Genomic DNA, 27254 nt, shown 5'->3' on the forward strand with positions numbered 1-27254 from the left:
CTGCAGGGGGGTTGGACTAGATGACCTCTAGGGGTCCCTTCCAACCCAAAACATTCTATGATTCTAGTGGTGGACTTGGCAGGGTTAGGTTAACGGTTGGACTTGATGATTGTAAAGGTGTTTTCCAACCTAAATGATTCTATGATAACACAGTTCATTACCTCTTGTGGCTAAAAATATGTGATACGTCTTATTTTCCCCAAATGCATTATTCAGAGTGGTGGTGTGAAATGTGCCAAACGACGTGAAAATACAAATTAAAAATTAAAGGAAAAAATGGTTACATGGAAATGTTGTAGTGACGTACCCTCCCATCAGGCTTGCAAATTATGTTTTTCTTTCATACTTCTTGTAAATACTTCTCCACAGTTCAATTAGGAGGTGCTTTTGCCTCTGTGTTGAACATAGCAACTTTGGGACTAAAAATGAGAGACGAGAAATGCGGAGATGCCATTGCCTCAGCATGGTAAGACTGGTCCACAGCATAGCTATGCTGCAAAATGAGGTAAAGAACGTGTGATATGCAAAGCAGTTGCAGAAAGCTCTCTCTTGTGACACAGATGGCATTTCTGCTTCCTGTGGGAGAGCAAAAATACTTCCATGCAACCCAGTTCATTAGGTTTTCTGACTAAAGCTATCTAACAAAATACGCTTTTTCCAAATATATTATTTCTAGTGCTGGTGTGCAAACAAAATTTGCTAAAGGAAATTCTTAATAGAAATCTGAAGTTCAGTGTATCTTAATCCTTTATTTACTCTGGAGAAATCACGGTGGTGGACATGACCAGGGATCAATTATAAGTCCCCACGAAAATAAAGTTATATTAAATGACTATTTTAAAAAACTTTCCAGGACAGATTAACTATGTAGTGCAGCAAACACAATAATAGTAATGCGTTATATGTAAGAAATACATATGAAGACTAATTTTTCAAAACTTTATTGAAAGGGAAGAATCAATCTACTGGAAATCTGTGTTGTTCTTAAGAAAAACTAATGAGTGGCCCAAGCTTACTCAAGTTTCACATTTGAAGTTGCAAAAGACCAATAGCTTAAGTGTTATAGGCAGGTGAAAAGGTTAGCATGAATAGAGTAATACTGCCTCAAACGCTGCTTTTATAAACTAATCACCAATGTAAAACTACGTGCATATTAATCAGGAAAGCAATTACACTTTCTCATCTCTCTCTAGACAGACTAGATGTAACCTATAGCTTAATTTTGTTCCCTGTGGTTACCTGAACTGGTCCAAACCTGTAGGCTGTGGTCTGTTCTAGCTGCTAGATGTGAAACTTGTTTCTATACTTCTTGCCTACCATCATGTCCTTAAAGGCTTCCCTTCACATGTCTTTTTGGCCTTCCTTAGGCTAAAAGCAGTACAACGTTGCTTGTAAGCATGCTGAAGCTTAGTCTGAAGTCTACAAAAATCTCTTAATATTACTGTGTCTGGCTTGCTTTCTTCTTGTGTAGTTAGCTACAGCTTCTACTTGTTCTTTCAATTAGCTGTAGTTTTTGTGTTCTGTGTCCCATCAAGATTCAGTTTAATGGGATTCGCTCCATTGAACATGAGATTGCAGCAAGACACCCTGTGCTTTGGTTTTCAGTATGCTATTAAGAGGTCTGTGATAGCAAATGTAAAGTGATTATTCTCACTGAGTTTGGAAACACCGTGAATCAGAGATGCAGCTGAGATTCATATCCGTGTGGGAATATTTTTTAGCTTCCAAAGGAGGTCCAAGGGCAGGAAGTGGATGTGTAATAACCAATTTGGTTTGATGCATGTGCTCAGGGGTTTAATGAAACAGGCAGCTCAACAATGTGAAAGAAATAATCACACACTGACTTTCTGTTTCATTGTAGATGAAGCTGTACTTCATTGACCATAGTATAAATGCATGAATCTAACGAGATACCCTCAGAAACTTTTTGTCTGTGCTAATCATTTAATTGACAGTCTTATGCTAATGTGTGTTTTTTACCCTTATTTTCTCAGTAACTTTTTGTTGTTGATGTTATACAGTAATAGCGTTCCACAGCTTTGGAACAGGAATAATTGAATTGTAGGAATAACTTAATATGTTATTGAGAGGAAATGAGTTGACATGGACCATTGTGAATCTGTGAATAACCCTTAAATCCAAACCACAACAAGAGCCAAATGTACATCACAACTTAAATACATGTTCTATGCTTCAGCATCTTTTTAATGACTAGTTAGGCCACATGCTGCTGTAGGGACAATACACTGGAATTTGAACTAATGTTATTCTTTGATTTATATTAGGGCTTAGTTCACATATGAAGTTTTTGGGGGTTTGGTGGGGTTTTTTTTACTTAGAATGGCTGGCTTGTGAGGAGTTGATGTCAGACATGCAACCCTTCATCTTTCATGTTCCTTTTCAAGCTATTGTGCATACTCTTGATCCTTGAGTAGAAGGAAAGGCTGATAAGAACCTTTAACTATAGGAGATCTCTACAGATTTTCAGATATAAGAGACAGAGGGACCAGAGATCCTAATTAAATACTCTGTTTTGAAGCAGTTTGTTGAATATTTCAACTTGAAATTGGATTCTTTCCAATATAGCCATGCAATTGTCAAATTTCAGAATATTTCGTGATGTAGTAAGAGTGTAGTTGTAGCCCTGATTTAGATAATGGCTATAACAACACTTATTAAAACCTTGAAGGCAGCAGAGAAAAAGTGTAAACTCCTTAGGGTCAATACTCTTCTTTTTTTTTTTCTTTTTCTTTTTTTTGTGTAGGCTTTCTGCAGAATTGAGATAGTTATATTCATAATGAAAATGTAAATGGACAATCTGACAATGTACCTCAGAACTTGGAGGGTTTTTTCCCAGATCTTTGTAGAAGAAGGGGTTTGTATTTTGGAGCTATAAGTTTTAAGGTAGATACAGAAGACAAATTGAATTCTGGGAAGATTTCTGCTGAGGCAGTTGCCTTTTCTTAAACACCAGGAGCTTTGAAATGAATGCGGAACTGTGTGTAATGCAGTGCATCTTGGTGCATATGGAATGGTAATTTCAAGGTACATATGGATATTGAGGGCAAGGAAATCTGCATTATTCTCTGCTCTCTCCCAAGCCTGCCAGTGTCCTCTGGTTTATAGTATTTTTCTTTGGAAATGCTGTTCTGCAGAGGAAAAAAACTGCATCTCTGAGGCCTAGAAAGGAAAATTGAGGAAGATATCCTCCAGAAATACTGCTGTGTGTGGTTAGCTGGTGATGTAGTAAAGAGAAGTAAATTGAATGGTAGCAGTTTATGAATTTTAATGTGATTTTTATTCACTTACTATCTTACTGTATTTTTAGTTTTCCATATATAAAGTATGCAAAGGACTGATTAATCAGAAGAGTCATTCTTAAATGTAAATCCACTGAACAAAACCAAATCTCATTGCAGCAAACGTGTCTAAAAAATATTGTTTATTCACAGAGCTTAGCTGTGGATATGAAAAAGCTTTAGTCTGAAATAGGTGTAAGATGGAAAAACGTTCTGAATATGTGTGCACCAGTTAACATACAATGCTCCACTTAATACCAGCATTCACTAAACTGTGATGCTCTTCGGGGGCACAAGCGTATGCTATTCGTGGCTATCTCTGCTTAGCAGCTGCAGACAACCTTGAAAGGAATTTCAGTAATCCTTGTAACGAACCTATCTAAGCAGGGAATCCGCTGTTCTTTTCTCTTCAGCAATGGGATCCTGGAGGCCAGGGCCTGAGGAAGCTTAGCTCAGGTTGTGGTGTCATAAGATTGATTAAGCCAGCCTAACAACTTGCTGCCACTGGAAGGAAAGAGAGACTTCTTTTTTTACCCCTGTTTCCAGCAGCACAGCCCTGACACCATGCATGGCATCTGGTACCCACTGGGATCCCAGCTCACCGATCTGAGGACATTCCCCCTCACCCCCAATAATAAAAAAAAAATCCCAACCCAAAAGCTCTAAATGTTTTATGTTCAGAGTCTGGGTAGTTGCTGAGAGCAGGAAAGAGTTGAGCAGGCATACTAGTTTTGGTGTCCAAGACAAAGATGGCATTTGAAGGCAACTGGGTTTGGGGAACCCTGATGTGCTTGATTCAGGGGGACTGCAGAGGGGTACTCTTAGTGATTGCTTCTGAACTATGAACAGTGGGCTATGGAGTTATGAAAAGAGGGGGCTATATACACCACTCCCAGAAGCAGGGGGCCTCCCTATATGCTTGGGAAGGGAATCAGTCCTGGTAGCATGTTGCCTGAGAGTTGCAAGGAACAGAATGGGAGATGTGTCCAGGAGAAGGCAGTTAGAATAGGCATGGGGCTGAAAGCATAGGCAGCACTGACAAGGCTGGTGGAAGAACAGGCAGTGGCTGCTGGAGCCATGCTGTCTTCTCTCGTTCATTCACCACCCAACACTGGACTCTAGAGACAAGTGGAGAGGCAGTAATGGGGTCCCAGCTGCCAGAGAGTCCCTGTGCCAGTCTGTCCACAGCTTGCAGTCTTTACCCGGAGTGAGCCAAGACCTCTTCAATCTGTCAAAACCTTTTTCCTACTGAGAGAGTAGTAGGGAAGCTAGTGATTAGTGCTGACACATGTACCTTATGCTGGTGGTTCCTCCAGCTGTCCATAGATTCAAGATCTTTGGATTCCAGTTGTCACCTCTGTGTTTTCCATATGAGCTCTTATTAATTTTTAGTCTGGAGGGAGTTGTCCTTTCCTGCTTTGCAGCTGGTCATATTTTGAGTTGGTTCCAACAATAGTTTGCCCAGCAATCATCAAACTTTCTGTCAAGAGTAGTTTATTCTTTAAAGAAAAGAAACCTAAATGGCTTTGATGCCTTGTAGGTTGTCACTGAAGAGACTAAGTTTTGCAAGTGACTTGTGTCTGTCTGATGTTCAAGCCTACTGTGAGCTAGACCTTAGTATTAATTTCCATCTACCTTCTATGGTTTTAACATAGCTCAGATTTGCAGCCCTTTGCTTTCTGTTTACATCTTCCTATTTCACCCCCATTTCCTCTGCAGCAGCATTTCTTCCAGGATACGCTCCACAGGAGTGTGTTCCTAGTTTGAGGATCACTGCTGTAAACTGATGTCCTGCAGCAGTCTCACAAGGAAGTGATGATTTTATGTGGTAAGGGATTTGCCTGAAACTGTGACTATGATTCTGCTTTCTACATTCTGTGTTTACTTGTATTATATTAGTGCAAAGGAGATCACAATCAGATTGTGGATTTAGTGCTGTGTTTTTATGTAAGTGCATTTAAAAATTTAGAGAAAAAACCTGAAACTTTGAATTTTCTCTCTTCTCTCCCTTCCTAGGTAAGGCAAGGATTGCTCTAAAATTACCTAGTTTAGTTAAGTGATCAGTTATATAAAGTGCCTGTCTTAAAAGATATACATCCTATCTTCATGTTATGCTAGAATATACTCATGAAGTCTAGAAGTGGAATAAAAATTTGAGTTTTTCATTGTTTGTAAGCTTACATAATTGGTATGCTCTCTGTCCCCTGTTTTAATTGAGGAATATATAAATGAGTTGAATGGAAAATTAAAATACCTTTGAACACAGTTATTTGCAATGTAAGTCTATTATCTAGCTTTATTCTTTAATGTGCATTAGCAGATCTTTTCCTGTGAAACAAAAAGTGACCTAACGTATGGAATGAATGGTGTAGAGGATCTATCTTGAAAGTAACATTTAATATAGTTTTAATTTCTTTTATAATCTCACATTTTCATGTAACAGACTGGCCACACATACACTATAAGAAATGGTAAAGCTCACTCTTGTGGTATAGTAAGAGAAGTGCAGAAGCAACAGCCCTTTATTCTTTAGTGATTTTTGTTTGCACTGTAAATGTTAGATGTGACCCTTAAACGTACTTCTTTCTGTATATGGATCCTTGATATTTTCATTCTTCTTCTCCCGATGAACATGGTTTGTTTTGTTCTATTTTTCTTTCTGTGATCTAAAGAACTTTACCGGACTGATGCAGTGCACTGTCAGGCTGCTGGACATGTGTTGATGCTTACAGCACCACTAACCAAAGCTGCTTTACTAAAACTCACTGGTTTTTCATCAATCATGAAGTTACGAATGCAGCCAATGAAGGAGTTGCGTGTAGTCAGGCTGGATGTTAGCAGAGACTCTGGAAGAAGCAGATTTTAAAAAAAAGAAAACAAAAAAAGTTAGTACTCATGATGACCAAAATAATCGGTTTGGTGGCAGAATCTTTAAAATTTGCTATTAACTGCAGCTCTGCTGAATCTTCTGTGGGTCTTTTAAAATGTCTGGCCTGCTGCCAGTGTCCTAGAGGCCATTTATGTAAAATTCTTGATACTACATAGTCAATAGAGGCCCAATCTTGCATTTTTTTAACAGAGTAGATGAATCCCAGGGTGCGTGGCTGTAATTTCTTTTAACATTATGTGTATTGTCATTGTGTCTGATTTGTTAGTTTGCATTTAGTTTACTATATTTGCATGGTATTAGTTAGTATTATATCTTGTTCGTTGTGAAGTTCATCGTAAGATTTTTCTGCGCCAGGGTGATAGTAGCATTATAGAGCCAATGTATGGCATAGCTTTAGTATTCTATAATGAATGTAGAAATAGAAGGCTCTATTATGAAGCAGAACAGCATTTGCAATTACCGCTTTATATTGCCTCTCTGGGAAGAGTTCTGTCCTATAAAATTCCAGTGTGGATTTAAAGAGTGAACAGGCATCTGCACATAGATTTTATTATTCCCTTTAGGCTCATTTTTCCTCCTGGTAGTGTGGGATGGATGAGAACATCATGCACTCAAGCCACTAATCCAAGATAAGCAATATAATAAATTTTGTAGTTAGAGGTATTCATGATTGACATGCAAGGCACAGGGAAATAATGCTGCATGTTTTCAATGAGAAATGTACAGGAGATGACTTAAAAATTGAATCATGTAGTGTTGATTACAGTTTGTATATGAACCCCAACAGAGTAGCTCTGTCTGTTGAATAAGGGAAGTAAATGTAGTAATCTTGGCCCACACTACACAGATGGTCTGTGAGTCACGAATTCCAATTAGCAGACATCTGTGCAATAGAAATCACTAGTCAGAAAAAGAATCTTCATGTTTTGTCTTGTGTTCAAAGATGCCATTGCTTGAAGAAGAGGAAAGAAGCCTACGAGCAACAAAACCTTGAGACTCCAGTTACAGTGAGTTTCCAATCCCGTTAATGAAAAAAATCAATCACTTCTTAAGAAAACAGTTCAGTAAGCCCATGCTGGGAAGTGGAAAAAAAGCTGTTTCTTCTTCTATCTGGCTGACTTTTCTACTAGTAGAGTCCATACCTGCCCCTATATAACTGAATGTTTTAATTTCAATGAAGCAGCACCTTTCTCTTTGAGAACTTGAGTCAGAACATTTCTCGTCAGCTCCTGAGCCTTTGAATTTTACCAGGTTGTTCACATGCAATATGTTTTGTTCTTTTTGAAATAAAAGCTAAGTCTCTATGTTTTCTCTGGACACCGTATTGAAATTTGAGAAAACATACCACAAAGCTGCCAAAAACTTACCTGGTACACCTCCAATAAACACTGGCTCCCTGTGGTCAAGTGCCTTTGGATTTAGTGGCCCTACCACATGGTTGACTTCAGAGTCTACATCCAGCTGCACCACATTAGCATCTCTAATAACTGAAAGGAGAAGGCACAGGGATCAAGAAGTGAATTTTCTGTGACAGACAGGAGTTATCTGTTTGATCTGAGTAGTTTGATGTAGTGTTTCCTAGATTGGGTGTGAGCCATCAGTGACAGTATCTGGGCAGATTCTGGCATAGAGACGGGCCAGTGGAAGATACAGTGTGGGAGCAAGGGTGCTTCTGAGCAAGGGGCTCTTGATTGCTGGCAGCTGTGTCTAGGCTGCAGGGCATGAGCATACAATGGCATGTGGCTTAGAAAGACTGTTTGCCAAATCATTCCCAATAGGGCATGTACTAGAATGCAGTGGGGTTTCCTTTAGAAGGAAACCAGAATGCATGGAGAAAGGGTGCACTCTCAGATCTTTTCTGGATGTGACACTGGGAGACATCCCAAGTGGGCATCTAGACAAGAAGGTAAGGGATTTCAAAACACCTGAGGTTTAGAAGTACTTTTTGACTTTCAAACCCAGGAAAGGATGGCTGTCTGGCACAGAGGCAAAATCCTAACTATACATATCTCTCTGTGTGATGGAGGGGCTCCCCATATCTGTCCTGTTATTTGACCTTTAAGGGCAAAATATACTTGTGCCTACTACATTCTACCAACTTATTTAGCCTCTAATTGGGAAGAGTATCATCTGGTAGACATCTTAGGAAAGTTTGTCAGCATTTTGGCTAGGCTGTCTTGCATTCTTTGAACAAGGAGCTTCCATCTTTGCTTGTTCTTTGTAGGAACTTGTGCTTGTCCTCCCAGGAAGCTCTACAGTTCCTGTATCTGAGGGACGAGTATGACTGTGTCTTTCACACAAACTTGTGTCTTGAAAGGTGAAAAGGAAAAACTGAAAATACAACCCCATTCCCAGTGCACTAGCCCATGGAGATGGATATTTGGGGAGGGAGAACTGGGATCTGTCACCTTAATTAGGGGATGATCATGTTTTACTGACCTGCAATTCGGTGCCACCTGCCATCACAGAGACTCTGTTTCAGTGTCACTGAAGTTGAAAAATCTCTGATTCCATTATTCAATTTCACAGTAACCTACAGGAAAAAAATGTAGTCATCACTGTAAACCCCGTCCTCTTCTCTTTTTCCCTTCTATTGTAGTAATGCTGTATTCCCCACTCAAAACATGTCTAGTATGTAAGTGAAAGAAAAACATGACTTCATGAAATTTTTTAGAATACAGCACCTTTCTCATTTACAGATTTAGGTTTTTTGGTGGTGGTTTTTTTTCTTTTTTTTTTTTTTAGATTCAGTAGTTCTGCAACATTTCTGATTTGAACTCAAAGAAGAGTTCAAAATAAGATTAAAAAATAACAGCTAATTTCACTCAAGTTTTCTAGTACCGCTACTCTATAATTTCCTGTGTGGTAAATTAGTGTTTAGAAGCATCAGATGATGTTTTGGCATCTTGCTAGCCACTTAATAAGAAAAACAGTCATGAAAAACCCAAGTATAAACAAACAGACAAGATGTGAGAAAGGAATAGCTAGGGAACTTAAGAATGACTTTTAAGCTGAAGTTGAAAAATCTCTGATTCCATTATTCAATTTCACAGTAACCTACAGGAAAAAAATGTAGTCATCACTGTAAACCCCGTCCTCTTCTCTTTTCCCTTCTATTGTAGTAATGCTGTATTCCCCACTCAAAACATGTCTAGTATGTAAGTGAAAGAAAAACATGACTTCATGAAATTTTTTAGAATACAGCACCTTTCTCATTTACAGATTTAGGTTTTTTGGTGGTGGTTTTTTTTCTTTTTTTTTTTTTAGATTCAGTAGTTCTGCAACATTTCTGATTTGAACTCAAAGAAGAGTTCAAAATAAGATTAAAAAATAACAGCTAATTTCACTCAAGTTTTCTAGTACCGCTACTCTATAATTTCCTGTGTGGTAAATTAGTGTTTAGAAGCATCAGATGATGTTTTGGCATCTTGCTAGCCACTTAATAAGAAAAACAGTCATGAAAAACCCAAGTATAAACAAACAGACAAGATGTGAGAAAGGAATAGCTAGGGAACTTAAGAATGACTTTTAAGTTACTTCTTCAAGCTTACCAGCAAATCTCTTGACAGTGGTAGAAAGTGAACCTAATTCTGAATTTTGCACCTCTGCTTTAGTTAGGTGGAAATGCTGCAGCAGTTGCAGAGCAGTGTTGTGTCCCTGTTGCGGGGCAGAAGATTCCCCATGGTGATTGCCAGAGAACTCCAAACACTGAGTCCAGCATCTCAGGCTTTTCACATATCTAAGTTGTCCCTGATAATGCTGACACCTTGTTGACTGAAAATGTTGCAAGGAAACACCTTATATTTAATATCAGAGGATCTCTGTTTCAATGTAGTTGTAACTAAGAAATTTTAAATAATTTTTTTCCATAAAGGCACCAGCAAACATAAATGAAATGATCCTCATGTTCTTTTTTATCCACCATTGAATAAAATATATAGGAATAACTAAAGCAAATACAGAATCATGAGAGAAAGTGGCTCCTTAATAAATCGTCCAGACAAGTTGTACCAATAGAGATACATACATTTAAAAAAATGAATTAAAGGTGCTGATTGTTCTTATTTGTCCAGCAAAAATCTTTTCACAAAACAGGTCTTTGGTAATGCATTCAAGGAGAGCAGATAATTGATGGTAAAAACCACAGATGCTTACTAAGAAGGTAACTAGCATACCTGTTGCAGTGTTAGGCAGGGAAGAGCTGCTTTTCCAGGGTGAATTTTGTTTATGAATTGCATATGCATTATACAGAGAGTGAGGTTTGAAGCATTAAGTGAGGCAATATTTTTGTTAGACCAACTAATACAGTTGGAAAACCAGACAAGTTTCTGGACGTGCAAACCTTCCCTCAGATTTTTAGATAAGAAGTACTAGGCTGGACTAGTTGTATACAGCTGCAACCTTTAAGTGTGGCGTGATACACAGCCATGCATTGTGCTTTAAGAATTTCTTTGTTAATTCACCAAGGACTATCTACAGCTAGTAAGAATGGGCTTTGTCTTACCTAATCAGCTGTCAAAAGTTAGGTGCCTAACTGAAGCACCTGTTGTTCTCTCTGTAGTCGATACAGAAAAATAGAATCTCTGAATGACAGCCCATCTAGTCACCTATAGTAGATATCTACTTTAGGATAGGATGAATCACCATGCTAAACTGCCCAGTCACTCTGCTGTAGGTTCCTGTTCTTGTGAGAGAGGTGACAGCGTGTTTCCTCAGGTGTTGCATTTCTAACCAAGGTACAGCCAGCCTCACTTAAATACTCTTCCACTTTGGTTGACAGATAGATACTGGGTAGTGTATCGCAGTGGTTAAGGAATATCCACACTGCTTAGTCTTTTGACTATGCCCTGAGTTTATTTTCTGCAAAAAGGAAAAAAAAAAAATGTTTCCCCTGCTCTAAACCTTTGCTTGTTTTGTCCGCTTAGACTGCAACTTAGTAGTGTATGTGTGCAATGTGTAGCAGCATTATGGGAACCAGATTTTAGCAATGAACATAATAAATAGCAACAGCAACAACTAGCTGGTAAGTTAATTTTAAACCTCTCTCATTCAATTGACAGCCTTACAAAAATCCAGAGGGTCTCAGTCTAAGAAGCCAGATCAACACAATCAGAACGTTCCCTTTCCCTTACCCTCCCCATCACACACATATATGTTAAAGCAAGAAGACTGAGTGCAACTCAGACTTCTCTTTTAACAAACAAGAAGTAAAAATTTATCAACAGTTACCTTATCTGTAACTGTTACACATTTTTAATGTGTGGATGAAAGAGCAGCACCAAAGAGTGCTCTTGCTTCTTTTCAACTGCTTGTTAGATTTTCATAGTTGGTATTAGTAAAGTGATCTGATTTTGTCTTAGTGTTGTTTTTTGTATTTTAAAATAAATATCTGGGTTGCCTAATCTCAGCGGTTAATATATTTAAGAGAGAAATAAGAACCGATTAATGGAAATTTGAAAGACAAAAGCTGCATATAGCACAGCCCAAGTAGGTAGGAGAGGAACCAGTCAAAGCGATGCAGGAAATGTGACCTTCATTTTACCTGTCCATTTCTCATGTGCATATTCAAGTACTCTCCATTCACACTGTGACCGTGCAGTAAAATTCCTGAGCTGCTTCGGGGACGTATTTCAAAAACAACTTCAAATTTCAGGCCTAAACTGAAGGATTCATCTGTGAGGGAAAAAGAATAACATTCTTTTTGTACTGAGTTAGTGATGAAATTGTGCATCTACTCAAAGTCAAAAGGGAAGTTCAAAACCTCAGGGTGGAACTTATTTGTTCTGTCTTTAAAACTACTGGAACATGTGCCAGTACACATACTTGAAGAGATGGCATGGTGTGCCGTCAATGACCCATTTCAACTTTTGTTTTGGTTATGTTTGCTTGAAGTACTAATAAAGGTTTCTTTATTTTTCTCATTATTTGAAAAAAATTGTTTTGTTTAAAAATATTTCTTAGCAATGAAATGGTCAGCAGAAAGTAAATGATCTGTATTTTTTGGCAGTTTCTTATTGTGCAATTTGCTAACCATTCAGCAGTCTTTATACAGTGAGTGGGAGTTCACTTGAGCTTTGATGTTTCAGTAGAAGAACCCCCCTTTTTCAGACTGGTGGCAGGCCAGGGAACAAATTAGAAACACTGTCTAATTCCTCTTGGTGTTGCCAATCAATAGAGTTGTGCAGTTTCCTTTCCTGTTCAGATCAGAGCCGATGTGACCAAAAACCCCTCATAAAACACTTCCTGGAACACAGCAGGCCTAAACGACAGGAAAGATGTGTTCTGTCATGCTGTTGATTATCAAGACGTGGAAAGCCTTTCTTTAGGATTTTTGAATTACATGTTGTTTTATTAATTAAAAAACTAAGGGATGACCATTTGCTGGTGTACTTGGTCTTAGCCACATTGACTTCTATATGTCTGCGATAATTTTTACCATATCATAGTCTGTTCCTTTGTGAAATTATTCTAATTATTTGAAATACATACAGGTGTATTTATGTTAACAACTTGTTAAGTTTCCTGGTGACATTGTGACCTGTCAACATTTTGAAATACATACAGGTATATTTATGTTAACAACTTAAGTTTCCTGGTGACATTGTGACCTGTCAACATCAGCTGCTTACCACAATAATGATCTGTATCTAATAATCCTTACAGCTCACAGCCTCAGAAATTACCACACCCTTTAGTGAAATACACCATTCTGAAGCACGGTGAATATTACAGTCTTATTATGGGATACATTTGTTTAGTAGTGTATTACCAAGGACAACATATCCTCCTTCTGATGAAAAGTATGTTCCTGCTTCTGATGGGCCTTCAAAGCAAGGTGTTACACTAAATGTCTGCGAAGCTGAAGTAATTGATCTTCCATTGAGCTGTAAATTGCTGAGACAACCACTAAAACTGTAGACAGAGTTAATCTGAGGGGGGAAAAAAAGCATTATTAGTAGATCAACTGCTTGTGGAAGGAAATAAACTCTTCTGTCCCTATTTGTACTTGTTTATGAGCTCTAAGGCTGTGATTGTCTAGTGCATCAGTTTTGAATTAAAAAAACAGTTTCCAGAGAAGAGAAGCAGGACAGATGCTTTTCATAGCCTCTTCGTGTCTCTCTAATGACTTGAAGGTAACTCCAGCTTGTGTTGTTTCTCAAACAATCCTTACTGAACCATGAGACACAAAGTGCAACTAGAGCAAGGCAGTGTTATACATACCTCATACCCTCAAGGCATGCCAGGGGTCTACTTTTTCTGAGTAGTGAATCTGTCTTGTTAGGCACAATAACACTAAAGATTACCTTGAAGGAGACTTGGTTATGTTCATTTTTGGTTTAACACTCCTTTCTGTATACTTCAGTATCCAAGGTGTAGAACAGAATTCTGACTTCTAGGTACTGCCTTAAAGTAGAAATACTAAGACAACACTAAAATCTCTCCAAAACTCATCTGTATCTCAGACTGAAGGATGGAACTGATCTCACCTAACTTCACCTGTCTCATCTAAGCTTGGATGTCACTAGGATTTCTCTTCTCTGTTCTTCAGAGACTACTGGCTTTCCAGTTGCTGCTGCAAGTCTGTGGAAGTCTAGCCCAGCTACGCCCAGTGCAGCCCTGTGGGGGATTTGCTATTCACTTGAACTGAGCTGCATGCTCCTCAGCTTGCTGAGGGTTCAGAAATATGCTTTTGCCTGAACTCACCACTACAGTCAGCTTTTGCATTTAGCTGTACATAGAGGTATGGCATGATGTAATGTGTGTCTGCTTTACCTGGATATTTTTTACAGCTTTTCCTGGAGCTACACCCCCAATATAGAGTGGTTCAGTGACTTGCCAGGTATTAGCATTACCGCTGAAAGGTTCTTCCAGTACTCGGAGACCATCAATTATCAAGCGACCAATATTTTTGCCTCTAATAAATATCACCTAGAAAGGCAGGAAAAAAAATTGGAAGATTACTCCTGTGCAGTGGAAGAAGATAAGAAGTTTGAGAAGAAAAGCTTGTGAGTGATACTGTACAAGCCTGTTTTATTAACTGCCAGTAATCTTTGCTGGACAACCCTCTTTTTTTCACATTCATGTAAAGGCTAAATAGTAAAACTGCTGTCTGTCTTAAATTTTGACGTACAAGGCAGAGGTAATCAAAGTGTCACAAGATCTACTGAGGTCTGCCCATCTTATATTTGCATATATGATTCATTGCTACAGTACTATCACTGTTAGCATTTTCGTGGTCTTTGCCAGTTTTATGGTCTGGATTCATCCAGCCTGCTTTAAACACTTAAGTGCCTAAGTTAGGAGCTTAGTAACTGTAGACTTCCTCTGTAGTCAGTGAGGAGAGAAAGGTACCTACAGAGGGAAATTCACCTTGATCGCTAAAATTGTCTTTTTATTTTTATAGACTACAGAGGGACCTTAAGACAGCTAGAAATTCACCTTGATCGCTAAAATTGTCTTTTTTTTTTTTTTATAGACTACAGAGGGACCTTAAGACAGCTGTGCTCCTTGCTTAGGCACTTCCAAGAAATTTGCTGAACAGAATTATTCTAGTCCTTCTGTTCCTAGAAAACTTAACTCTTAATTGCCTCACTGTCCTCTGTTCAGCTGTTAGTGTTGGGAATTGCTGGATTTTTGTAGCTGATTCACTTTCCTGTCCCTAGTTAATGACTCGATAAAATGCAGCATTGAGGATCTAAAAATACAGGCAGAAGTTTCTCAACATATAGGTGTGGTTATGAACACATGAATGAAAACTCCCTGAGCTGTCACATCAGCAGCATTTTACTGCAGCCTTGATAGCATGCACCATCATAATGATTGCTTTCTTTTACTTACATTGTGCCAAAGGCCATCATTGTATTTCTCTTGGCTCTTAATCCTTATCTTCTGATGACCAGCATTAAACATAAAAATGAGTCGGCCATGAGCAACGAAAAGGGCCATGAAGTTGATCTCTTTTTGATCCGAGATGTAGAAAATCATTCCATGAGATGAGTGAGTTTTCAGGCTGATAGAGAACTGAGCTCTGGCACATAAGAACATGGTATTAAAACTAGAGCAGACATAATTGACTTAAATCAAACTGCAGGCAGAAGAAGACTCAGATTTTCTTCTCATTCGAAGAAATATACATCTCCTTTATGGAAGTGGTGTTTCTGAGAAACATTTCATACTGATTTTTGGAGTAGAAGTCAAAGTTGGAGAAGAAGCTGCCTTGCAAGGAACTTGTTTTCAAAAATGAAAATCTCTGGAGTGAATAAAATCAATACAGACCACCCATAACTGGCAATGTGGAATCACAGAATATTTTGAGTTGGAAGGGACCTTTAAAGGTCATCTAGTCCAACCCCGCCCCAGCAAGCAGGGGCATCTTAGAATCATAGAATCGTTTAGGTTGGAAAAGACCTTTAAGATCATAGAGTCCACCCATTAACATAGCACTGCCAGGGTCACCACTGAACCACGTCCCTCAGCACCATATCTACACCTCTCTTAAATACCTCCAGGGATGGGGACTTGACCACTTCCCTGGGCAGCCCATTCCAGTGCTTGACAACCCTTTTGGTGAAGAAATTTTTCCTAATATCCAATCCAAACCTCCCCTGGTGCAACTTGAGGCCATTTCCTCTTGTCCTGTTGGCTGTTACCTGGGAGAAGAGACTGACCCCCACCTCGCTACCCCCTCCTGTCAGGCAGTTGTAGAGGGCGATAAGGTCTCCCCTCAGCCTCCTTTATTCCAGGCTAAACAACCCCAACCCCAGTTCCCTCAGCTGCTCCTTGTAAGACTTGTGCTCTAGACCCTTCACCAGCTTCACTGCCCTTTGCTGGACATGCAAATGCATATATGCTACATTTCCATTCCTGTTGAATATCAGTGTTGGGGGACATGCAATGGCATGGAGGCCTGACAGTTCACAAATCTGTAATGTTATTCCAGACTCACTGCTAAGCTTCTCCTTCTTTGTAGTTCCTTGTGAAGTCCAAGACAACATGGCAAGTTATACAGACTTGGTTTGACACTGTCAACAATAAAGATTTCTTGAATGATTGGTATTATTACTTTGGGTCTAAAAAATGGCAAAGCTGTACTGGTGTAGGACAGTGTCAGAGCTGATTAGTTCTGCTTCTCATGTCAGGTGACCAGCCTAGCTTCCATTCTTTGTATTGCCTGAAGGATCTACATGTTCTCCATTAAATGTGTGTCTACATTCCACACAGACTTAGGCCCTTGCCAATATCGGTTGTTTTAAAACATTGTCATTGTTTTTTTAAAATGCACATTACAATGATGAAGCTGTAATAATAGTTGTGAAACAAATATGTCTCATAGGGATGAAGAGACATACTTGAGTTTGGGTTTTCTTTCTTCATATGGGCACCATCAGGACTGCCCTAAGTAAAACACTGTTGAATTAAAACGAACATAATGCTTTTTTGATTTAAGTCAGGAAATAGCACTCTTCTTTTCTGAGTTAGTGGTCTGGTATGCTTCCAGAAAATGCTGTGTTGTTGAATTTAGTCTTTCATGGAAAGTATCAAACCCAAATCCTTTGTTCCTATGTCCTATGGTCATAACATACCACATGGAATATTCTGTGGGAGCCTGAGAATTAAATGTCCACAGTATCTGGACTCATTATTAATTACTTATATTTCCATTATGGCTTGAATTGGACATGGTTTTCATGGCTTTCTGTCCTACTGCACTGCAGAGATTCCTAACTGTTAAGCAGCTGCCAAGGTCTGCTCAACACAGAACAGCTTCATTTCTTGGTGAACTATTGTGTTCTTTTCCAGCTCTGCTGTAATGCCACTGCTTCTTAAATAAAGAGGCCGACGGTGCATTGCTTGTATAGAACTAACATCCTACAAATAGGCAAGGAGACGCATTTTGTTAATATACAATACAGATGAAGAATCCACAAAAGGGATGTAACAGGAAATGCATTCTATTTATTGCTCTTACTCAGCTGAAACACCTTTTAATATATCTGTCTCCTCCCCAGTGTATTTAATATTTGTTTCCAGGGTCCCTTTACCTTTCACTGAAATCCTTTGGTATGTGATCAAACTCTTGCCGGCTGTTTGCGGTTCCTCCAAACTGATATGCGTGTTCAGTTGCCTTGGGATTCATGGGCAAGTGACACTGTGGGTCTCTTTGCATATTCACTTCTTGATACAGTTTTTTGAGGCCAGTTGAAGGCTGTGAAATCTTGTCTTTATCTCTTCCCACCTTCATAGAAGGAGAACCATTAATGAGAAATTTTAACTAAGATTGGACATAATAAAAATAACAGTATAATTTACATATAAGCTAGTAATATATTTTTTCCTTACAAAAGTACTAGGAATGGTTCCAAGTCAAATTTTCCATTAACAGATCTACTATAGATGCTGATTTAGGGCAGAAGTGATAAATGGAATTCTTGCATAGCTAACATAATTCCAATTCAATTCTTTTGCAGTTTTACTAATTTAATCTTTTCTTCTCTGCTTTTGATGATATCAGCTATACTATAGGCAAAGAGGATATGGACTAAAAGTCCTGCATGCTGGAAGAGGCTTTTGTTTTCACATTTATATTAATGCATGCTAATTTTACCCAGTAGAAGGAGCCACATGGAAGTAGCCGAGAACAGAAGGAAGCTTATTGCCTTTAGGATATAGAAGAAATCAAGAAGGCTTGTTTATGCAGTACTTTTTTGAAGATGGCAAATTTTGTTTTGCAGTTCTAGTAGGAGAAAGTGATGCAAGTCTAGGCCAGATAGATTGGGTTAGGGAAGTCATTTCCAGTGATGGAATATGTAAATGAATAGGATTCTTTCTTTCGTATGTCTGAAATATTCATGTGATACATTTTGGGTCCACGATTTGGAGAATTCCCAATCCTCACATGGTATATATCAACTTTGGAAAACTGTAGGGTGGTAATGGGGCAATTTGTAGCAAACCTTTTTATTACGGTTTCCTTTGGCTTTTGATGAGTTTTTTCCTTTCTTATGGAGAAGAGCAATTGGAGGAGATTCAACAGGGCATCCATACAAGGAAGTCTGAACTTTCTCAGAGTACTGCTGGAAGTCTTCCACTTCAACCTCTCGATCCAGCCTGTGTTTCAAAGAGGGGATGACAAGAACAGCTTTTTTCTAAGTGTTGGAATTGGCTTCATAAAAATCACAGAATTTTATGTTTGTAGTTTAAATGATGTTTGGATGGGCTTTCTTCCATTCTCTGATCATGGATGAAAGTACAGATTTATCAGTCAGTGATTGGATAATGCGGGCAGCCGATACTACTCTGCCTGTTGTATCCATGCTTCCATAAACAGAATCTCAATCTGCAGCGTCAAATTCACTTTAAAATCTTCTATATAAGAACATTTCATAAAGCTATTAAGATCAACAAATTCTGACCATTTTCACATGACCAAACTCCTAACTTTCCCAGCTTCTGTGAGATGCCTTAATGTAATTTTGTTTCAAAGGCAGAGCTGAAAGCTACATAATAGAAATGTAAATTACAGCTATGCATATTATACATTGCACCAGCAGCATTAGCAGGTGCAGTGCTGAAAGCTGATTTACATCAAGTTATTCCCACTTCAACAATATTTTAACCTAGTAGGTCTGTGCCAACAGGTTCCATGGCAAATAAGGTAAGAAACTTACACATACTGTCTAGCCTCACAAAATGAGAAAGGGGTTTTTATTGTGACAATAAATCAGTTCTCTTGAGCTACTATCCAAGCTGTCAGGCAGTGACTGCCTGATAGTGTGTTTGGGAGGATGCTACGCACCTAGTGAAGTAAGCGTTGCTTATGCAGCCAGTGAAGTTGGCTTGCTGTGTTCTGAGGGGAGAGCCACCAAAATAAAACTTCTTGACGCTGTCTGGGCTTTTCCCTGCTCTGTCCTTCGCTGGGTTCTTTTTGCTTTGTTTCTTGTCATCAACAGTCAGCTCGTATCTGCAAAGGCAAAGCATCCATTTTGTAGGCTAGTTTTGGAAACGTCAGTGCGAGTGGTTAGACAGCATATTTACATGCAACCAGAATGCATCACTGAAAGGTAGTGCTCAAAGTCATGAGAAGACCTTCTCATCTCCAGCTGTGCCACAAGTAGCAGTGCAGTTAACCCACCGGCAAAGTTGAGTCCAGAGGCCCATGGATTTCATAATATCCTGGGTTTAATTGTGAAGTCCAAAAAAATACAGTCCACTCAACAAAGATAGATAAACTAAGGGATTGATGGTAAATGGATGGAGCCACCATTTGGGTAAAATAAGATCTAAGCACATGCTAATCCTTCTTCTTTATGGCCCCATCCCTTTTTCCTTCTCTTTCATCACAGTACACTGACATTTAAGCTTATACAATGTTTTTTACCTAATCTCATTTTGCAACACATTAATTGCTGCAGAAGTCAGGAAGGATTCTATTGCTTTAATAAGAAACTGAGTATAACTAAAGCATCAGATACTGATTTTGTTTGGCAAATTCAGAATTCGGCACACTCAGGAAAATGTGACAGTCCCCAATACTATTCCAAGGCACTTTTTTTGCACCTTCAGCTTTTCGAACTATGCTTCTTGGATGTTGGAAGTCATAGGTACAAACCTCTATTTCCATTAGAAAACTGAGAATGACCTGGTTGTATCTGCATAGGCAAGACTCTTGAAGAAAGATGCTTTGATTATTTGACCTTCTACGAAAATTTTAAACATAGAAAACAAGAGTAAAACATACCAATAGAACAATGCTTTCAAGTTTTTTTGAGAAGCACATAGAGAGACTTATTCCCTACTTCTGTATTTAGTCTTACACTTGTGTCTGTTAGTACTAAAAATATTTTGAATGTGTTCCACTGTATATATCCCAAATGAATGCTTTTTGTGAAGATGCCTCAATTACTTCAGGGTTAATTTAGGATTGCTTTAACAAGTCAGAACAATCAATCGTGCTGAAAATGAATCTCATGCTAGCCTTAAATTATATTAAACTGCTTTCATACCTGAGGACAAAAAAGGACTAAGCTTTTAGAAAAGCTGTTATTTTAGTTTTACTAAAAATTCCCAGCATCTCATGCTCAGGCCAAGCTGGCCAGTTTTCAATCACATAGATTTTTGGCTTTGTATTTTTTTAATTGAACTGATCAGTTAAAAAAATCACTTAAATATCCTCACTTAAACATCGCTTTGAAAGTGAGTATTAAATGATAACGTGCTTTACAAGAAATGTATTTATTCTAAAGGCAGGGAATAAAAGAGGCTGGACAGCTTTACCTTTCTGGGGTGACAGAAGTAATGATGAAGTGGGTTTTTCCATCATTGTAATTCCTGTCTGGTGATTGAATTTTGGTTCCACTTGCATTTAAAACCACAGCACCTCTGTCCATAGAGATGGATAATACATCTGACTGAAATACAGACAAAAACATCTTCATAAGCAAGAAAAATTAACAGTTCTTTGCATTTTCCTGTTGTATTTATTTTCCTTCCTGCCATTTTCCCCATTTGTGCTTTATTTGCAGAAAGGTATACTGAGAAGCAAAACAGGAGATGATCTCATTACAGTAGATATTCTTGTTTTTTAAGCCTGAATTCTCGGAATTCTACTGCTCTTTGTCTCATTTATCTGCCATGTGAGCTCCTTCCATCTAGCATGGTTGTATGTTTACATTTAATTTATGTTTCTGGTACCTGTCATACTGTATAGAGTAGCTTAGACCCGTTCAAGCACTGAAAATTATCTCAGAGAGATGATCTGCTCTCTGGATCAGGCATATGGGATCACTGTGGCACATTAGCAGGAATATTGTCGGTTCCATTAGAGCAAGCAGTGCCACTGTGCACTGGTAAGAATCATTCTGTCTCATTCTGTCAAGTGCTAAATAGCTGAATCTCCATTTGTTAAGTAGGACACTTGGCACCTTGGAGGATTAGAGCTTTTGAGTTAAAACCAGAAGTGGTGTGGGTAAGGCCTCATTTATGCAGACGATGTGGATAACTGACATGGTTACTGATTTCAGTTTAAGGTAATACTCCAGGCTGTAAGATGTAAAAGTTCAGGAGTGCTTACTGGTGCCATAGAGCCTTCCCTGCTGCACTGATGATCTTCTGAAAGTATGGCAGAACAGACATTTGAGGGTGGTTGCAAATGTTCTGTCATGTGAGCTTATGCTTGCTGCAGATGTCAGTCTGAATCTTCAGGATCTTGGAATCACTCTGGCTCACACAACATTTTGGGAGTGCAAGTCCCTATTTCTGGCCATGTCACACCTCTGAAGGGGCATTCTGAGCAGCCTGGCTTCCCATAGCTGCAAGGAGCCATTCTCAAGTGCAGCTTTTCCCAGTCACACATGGAGGTCTAAGTACCATCAGGGAATATAGGCAGCTTTCTGACTGAATTCTGTTAACTCAGCAATGCTCAAAATACCATCCCACTAATTCAAACAAACTTCATCTTTGCTCATAGGGGATTGTCTCTGGATGGAAAATGTCAGGCCCTCAATATTATTTGTACTTTGGTAGCACCTACAGCTCCAAATAGGGATTGCAGTGCTGCTGAGAACAGCAAGATCCACTGTGCATTTCTGCCCTAAGGACTTTATTGAGCGCAAATGGATGCGTGTTAATTCTAGGCATATGATCAAATCCTCTTCTCAACATTAAAATAATGTCTAAGCATTGCTGGTTTTCATCTGTAGATCGAACTGTGAAAATGAGGTTATCAGCGAGTTCTTCTATATTGCGTACTGCTTTTTATATTATGAAAAGATGAAGTGAAAAAATTATATTATTCCCCTAGTATTCTCCTGGGAAACAAACCAAGGATAAAATAAAGCAAACTGCAAAAAAATATGTACTCACTCCTTCGGAATAGTAGAACAGCAGCCCGTTGGGCTGCAATGTCCGGAAGTTAAAGCCTCCTTCAAATTCAGTGAAGAGGGACACTTTTTGGCTTGATGCAATGAAGCTCTCTCCATTGAAATATGCTTTGCGGGACATCTGTGTATTAAATAAAACAAAATTACAAGTAAATTGCAGAAAACATTCAAATAATAAAAAGAGTGAGGCTGTTTCTTTTTGTAAGTTCAGTTCTTCTATAAAAACTTCCATTTTTCCTGCATGTCTTAAACTAATTTATATAGGCTAACCCTCACATGCTATGAAAATCTTAAGAAAGCATAGACATTTTAGCCAGTGTAAGCCAAATTGTTCTCAGTTTCCTGGGATTCTTGGCCTCATCCTAAATCTGCTGATGTTATTGAGCACTAAGACTAGAAGCAGAGGGGGCTAAAGCTCATGTCAGAGCTGTGTGGCACTGAGTCACCATCCTAACATGTGATACATTAGTTTGCATGCTGCACGGAGTGCTGGGGTGGGGGGCCAGCCATGGTGGTCTATAAATCTCTGAGTCTGAGGAGGAAAACTGTGTCCGAGGTAGGACAAATGCAGCTAGATTCCTTGTTGACAGAGGGCGAGACTGTGATGAGTTGTACAAGTGGTGGGCTCCTTCATCTTCACAGATTTGCAGCATGGCTTTGGATAGGCATGGGCGTAGTAGTATAAAGACCACAAACATTCTTTAGATTTACCAGCCTTGCATTGTAATGAACAATTGATGAATAATGGAAGGCATTAGAAACAAAACGGCATTTCTTAGTGTTAATGCTGGTACAGTTGCTTTGTGTATCACAGAGGAAGAGCTGGCCTGACTTAAAGGGAGAACTCATTTGAAGGGTGAATATCTTGCTGTCTTCTTAATTTCATACATCTGTATTAGGATGCATGTGAAGACAGTTCTCCTTGTTTCTTTAAGAAAAAATTAATTATGTTGGAATATTTCCTTTCAGAATACAGCATACAATTTATTTTAGATCCAGCTTTCACACTGCAATCTAACATATGATAAGAATATCAAGTAAAACACCTTGTGCTGTAATTCATGGTGAAAATTGGGTAATTGTGTTAAGCAGACTTAACACACACACAAACACAACCGCCGCCAGTCAGTGAGTGCATTGTCATTTCCTTGGTTCAAGACTTTATTTCCATTGTTTGGAGTAAAACTCAAGCTCACAGCTGTATCCATTGGCAAAATGTTGTTGTTATCTCACAAATGATGTTATGCTTACCAGTGAATCCTCTGGGCACCCATAGCTGATCCCCAGGGTTCCTGGTTCTTCTAACAAGTTGAAATCCTTCTTTTGGAACTGGAAACCCTTCATGCAGCCTTTAAAGCCAATAATTCCTGCCAGATGTGAACTAATACTGTTGGAAAACAATGTCAAAGAACATGCAGTTAGATAGCCCTTGCCATTCTGAACAGACTTTTATCACCAAGGTTCTAAAAAACTTGGAAGAGCCTCAATCATTTGTCTCATTAGTGCTCAATTCATGCATCTTTATGTAAAACAACTAAACCACATTATGTGTTTTGAAAAGTCAAGATGCATCAGATGCAATAAATGTTACGACGGAATTATACGAGAGTTCAGAGAGGAGATCTATATACGTTAAAAAGATAAAAATAGCTGCTGAAATGAAAAGTCTTATTTTTAAATGGATTTCTATCCATTTACAGTGAAAATCAATTTTTTATCATTTTAGAGAAGTTTTGGTTTAGTTTTCCTGTCTTGTTTTTACTAGCAAGCTCCATTCTTGTCTTGGGAAGCAAATAGGTCTTTATTTCTTAACAAATAATAGTAACAGAGGTCAGGGAAATAAGAGTAAATTCTGATTGCTGATGAGTGGATTTACATAATTGTAAATGAGAGCAGCAGGTGAGCTTCCGGGATCCTTTTTTATGTCAGATTTGAGGTGGACAGCACAGCAGTGTATCCCAACTGCTCCTGCTCACTGCTCCAAGTTTTTCGACTACACCTCTCACTAAGGTATCACAGCATTACAGCACAGGCCAAATATAATTGAATTTATCTTCTCAATACTCATGCTGCATGAAGAAGACATTTGCCTAAAGTAACAGAGGATCTGTGACAGGGCAAGGAAATTACATGGGATATATTTGGTACCAGTCCATGAGATAACTAGAGAACAAATACACTGAAGGAGTGAATGTGAAACGTGGAGTTTTAACCTGGCAACCTGTAAATGGTCTTTGTGCTTTCTACAGGATGGATCTTAGCAGTGGGATTCTTCTCACCTCACACGAGACGATACTGACAGTGTTGACATCTGCTTTGGTGCTACTTGTCTATGAGTTATCTCATTGTAAGGTAGACACTGGAAACATGACAAATGAATCAGGCTCTGAAAATGCTTATATTTCTACATTGGCAAAAATGGACTATCAGGTGAAGTACCACAGATTTACATGTCTGAAATAAGGTGAGAGGAGGAGCACTGTAGGGATTTCAGCAAAATCTGCAGGAAGACAAAATCAACAGAAGGGCTCCTGCCATCCTCACTGGGATTTGGATCAGTGTGGGGTATCAGTCAACCAGTTTAATCTCTACTCTGACTGACCATGTGACTGGCTGGATGCCATAAATATGTCTTTATCTTAAATGCTATTAACATAACAACATTTTCTAGGAACAACAGGAACTACAGAAGATAGATTTTAACCTAAAGAAAGGCTTCTGAGTTTGTTTCTTAACACTTCCCAGCCCCCGGTGCTCCTGCCTCCCCTTAGCTTTCTGCTTTATGCAGTGACTGAGTTGGGAGAAAAATAACATATAATGGTACTTCCAGATTCATTTATTTGGGAAAAAAAGCAATTGACAGAGGAACGTGCTGTTGAAGTGAACGAAAATATACTGCTTTGAAAGAATATTAAACTCCTTCTTTAAGACTACATCTTGTTTTCCCCCCTGCTGCTGCCCCCCAATGTCAGTCAAATGTAAATCATCCTAGAAAAAGGAACCATAAATATCAGTAGTAGACACTAGCAGTAGTAGATAGATAGGTAGTAGTAGATCATCAGTAGATGTAAAGGTGAGAACAGCTTATGCTCCTGATGAAAATGGAAAGATGTCACCACATTTGGACCATACTTTTTTCTATCTACTCTTGTCATGAGAATCAAAACTGGGTACAATATCTAGGTAAAGGTGTAGCTGTGCTTAAATAATTTAAATATTAATTCTTCAATATTATATTTGGTCATATTTTTACAATGCCTATGGATTATTTTCTGATATGACTTGTTCATTGAGATGCTGTTTTCCCTGCTTGGACACTACCTTCCAGGTGTTTTGCAGCATAACCACAATTCACTCAGAAACCTGTGGGCATAATTCATGTGATTTATCTTGTGTATCCTACATTTGCGAACAAGTTTCATCTGCCATTGAGTTGCTTGGTTGCCTAGATTTTTAGGTCCTTCTGGGCTTTTTCAGTGTTCTCCAGGCTTGGTTAACCAAAGTAATTTTCACCATCCTTTTGTGCTTTGTTTTTAGATCATTAATGTATTTAATACCAGCCCTAAGAGAGATCCTCTGGGCATGTGCTGTAGACTTTTTATACTGTGAAAACTGAAGAGTTACTCTATGTCCTATTTTCTCTTTCCCAGCTGCTTTCTAATCCACTGCAGCCTTTCCCCCTTCCACCCCACTAGTTTTCTTTACGACAGACCTTTATAAAGAACTATTTGAAAGGCCAGATAAATTATATACTCTGTTTCTCCCTTGCCCACCATTTTGTTTGCATGTTCAAATACTTACATAGGATTGAAAGGCATAATTTTCCTTTACATGAAGTTTGTCCCTATCTTAAAAGCTTAATCTGTAAGTGTTTTATATCTCAGACATTATCTATTCAACAGGCTCTCCAGACAACAAAATAAGGTTTCAGGAGATTTACCCTTAATTCCTAGAAACTATTGTGCAACATTTGCTATCTTCCCACCCCATTTTTTTTTTTTTTAATAGAGGGTATTTTAAAGAGAAATGGTATTTCTGTTAGCAGTTGTGACACTTAAAACAGCAGCTGGAGCCCTTCTGAAAATGCTGGCCTTGCTGTCTGACCCCAGGAATGAATATTGCCTGTCAGAAGAGCATATTCTTCTTCAAGCAGCCAGCCTGCTCTCCAAAAGCATGACCCTGGTCCGGCAGATTCCCACTGCAGGAAATGAGAGTTATACAGTCTACTGAGATTAAACTTGGCTTCTGTCAAATGGTATGATGGGAAAATGAGACTTTTTCTTTTCTTCCCACGCCCACACAGAGCCAGCTGACTTGGGTCTAGAGAGAAACTGAGACAGATCAGAACTGAAGTGCATAGTAGGAAAAATACCATTTTTAGATTTGAAAATGCGGTTGGTAGAGGGTTTTGATCCTTCACCTTGTGCATTGCTATTTTACAAAGATCACTTTTTGCAGAGCAAGGAGGAACAGTGATTCTGTATATTCATGTGTTCTTTGAAAATGCCTTTTTGTTTTAAGAAGACAACAGTTTCTGTTACCCTTACTAAAACTAGACCAGTTTCAGCAGAATTTACCTGTGCTGGATCAAGCCTAATCCTAGGTACTTCAGAGCTCTGAGAGACTCTTAGAAGAGTGTCTGAAGGGTTGTTTTACATAAGGTGTTGAGGCTGGGAAAAACGTTTTGTTGTAAGCCTTTCAGCACAGGTCATACAACGTAACTTAAATATGGTGATTACTTGAAGATAATGATTGAATCCCAGTTGTAAACCAACCTGGAGTGCAAAATCTCAGAAGGCGCTCCTCCAATGTAGATGTCTGTGAATGGCATTGCTGTTCTTTCATTGTCCACACTTTTTATATGTCGCCTGTCTACTACCAAGATCATCTTCTTAGAATTGTGATATATGATAGAAATCTGAAAAGAAAAACATGCTTAAAAGCATCCAAAATGTCATCTTTTGTAAGTTGTCATAGTGATTTTGCAAAATTGATTGCGTCTTTGTATCTTTTTGTTTAAAAAGTTCCTCCCTTTTATCGAAAAAGTTGTTTGTAAATCAGGAGAGGCTGACAACAACTACTAGTAGGGAGCTCATTCTGATGTCACAATTTCTCTGATGACTGAAAACCCGGGATATTTCACTTAGGAATAAATCCACGTGAAAGTACCCCATTCTGCGCTGCCGC

The 27254-nt window shown here is 38.7% G+C and overlaps 1 protein-coding gene across 1 annotated transcript in view; it reads right to left on the reverse strand.

The window, feature by feature from the left end:
• Positions 1-5999: 5999 nt before the first annotated feature.
• Positions 6000-27254, reverse strand: part of LAMA4 (laminin subunit alpha 4) — a 104582-nt gene continuing 83327 nt past the window's right edge. The window contains exons 25-38 of the mRNA XM_009645211.2: positions 26843-26985; positions 23319-23454; positions 22051-22188; positions 20464-20597; positions 18986-19150; positions 18144-18297; positions 17232-17425; positions 15028-15217; positions 13963-14118; positions 12959-13118; positions 11732-11862; positions 8629-8722; positions 7557-7676; positions 6000-6145 (exon numbers count right to left, since the gene is read on the reverse strand). Of these exons, the coding sequence (XP_009643506.1) occupies positions 6000-6145; positions 7557-7676; positions 8629-8722; positions 11732-11862; positions 12959-13118; positions 13963-14118; positions 15028-15217; positions 17232-17425; positions 18144-18297; positions 18986-19150; positions 20464-20597; positions 22051-22188; positions 23319-23454; positions 26843-26985 (2061 nt within the window). The remainder of the gene's footprint in view (positions 6146-7556; positions 7677-8628; positions 8723-11731; positions 11863-12958; positions 13119-13962; positions 14119-15027; positions 15218-17231; positions 17426-18143; positions 18298-18985; positions 19151-20463; positions 20598-22050; positions 22189-23318; positions 23455-26842; positions 26986-27254) is intronic.

This window comes from Egretta garzetta, unplaced genomic scaffold (assembly GCF_000687185.1).
Source record: "Egretta garzetta isolate BGI_Z169 unplaced genomic scaffold, ASM68718v1 scaffold18, whole genome shotgun sequence".
Taxonomy (NCBI): domain Eukaryota; kingdom Metazoa; phylum Chordata; class Aves; order Pelecaniformes; family Ardeidae; genus Egretta; species Egretta garzetta.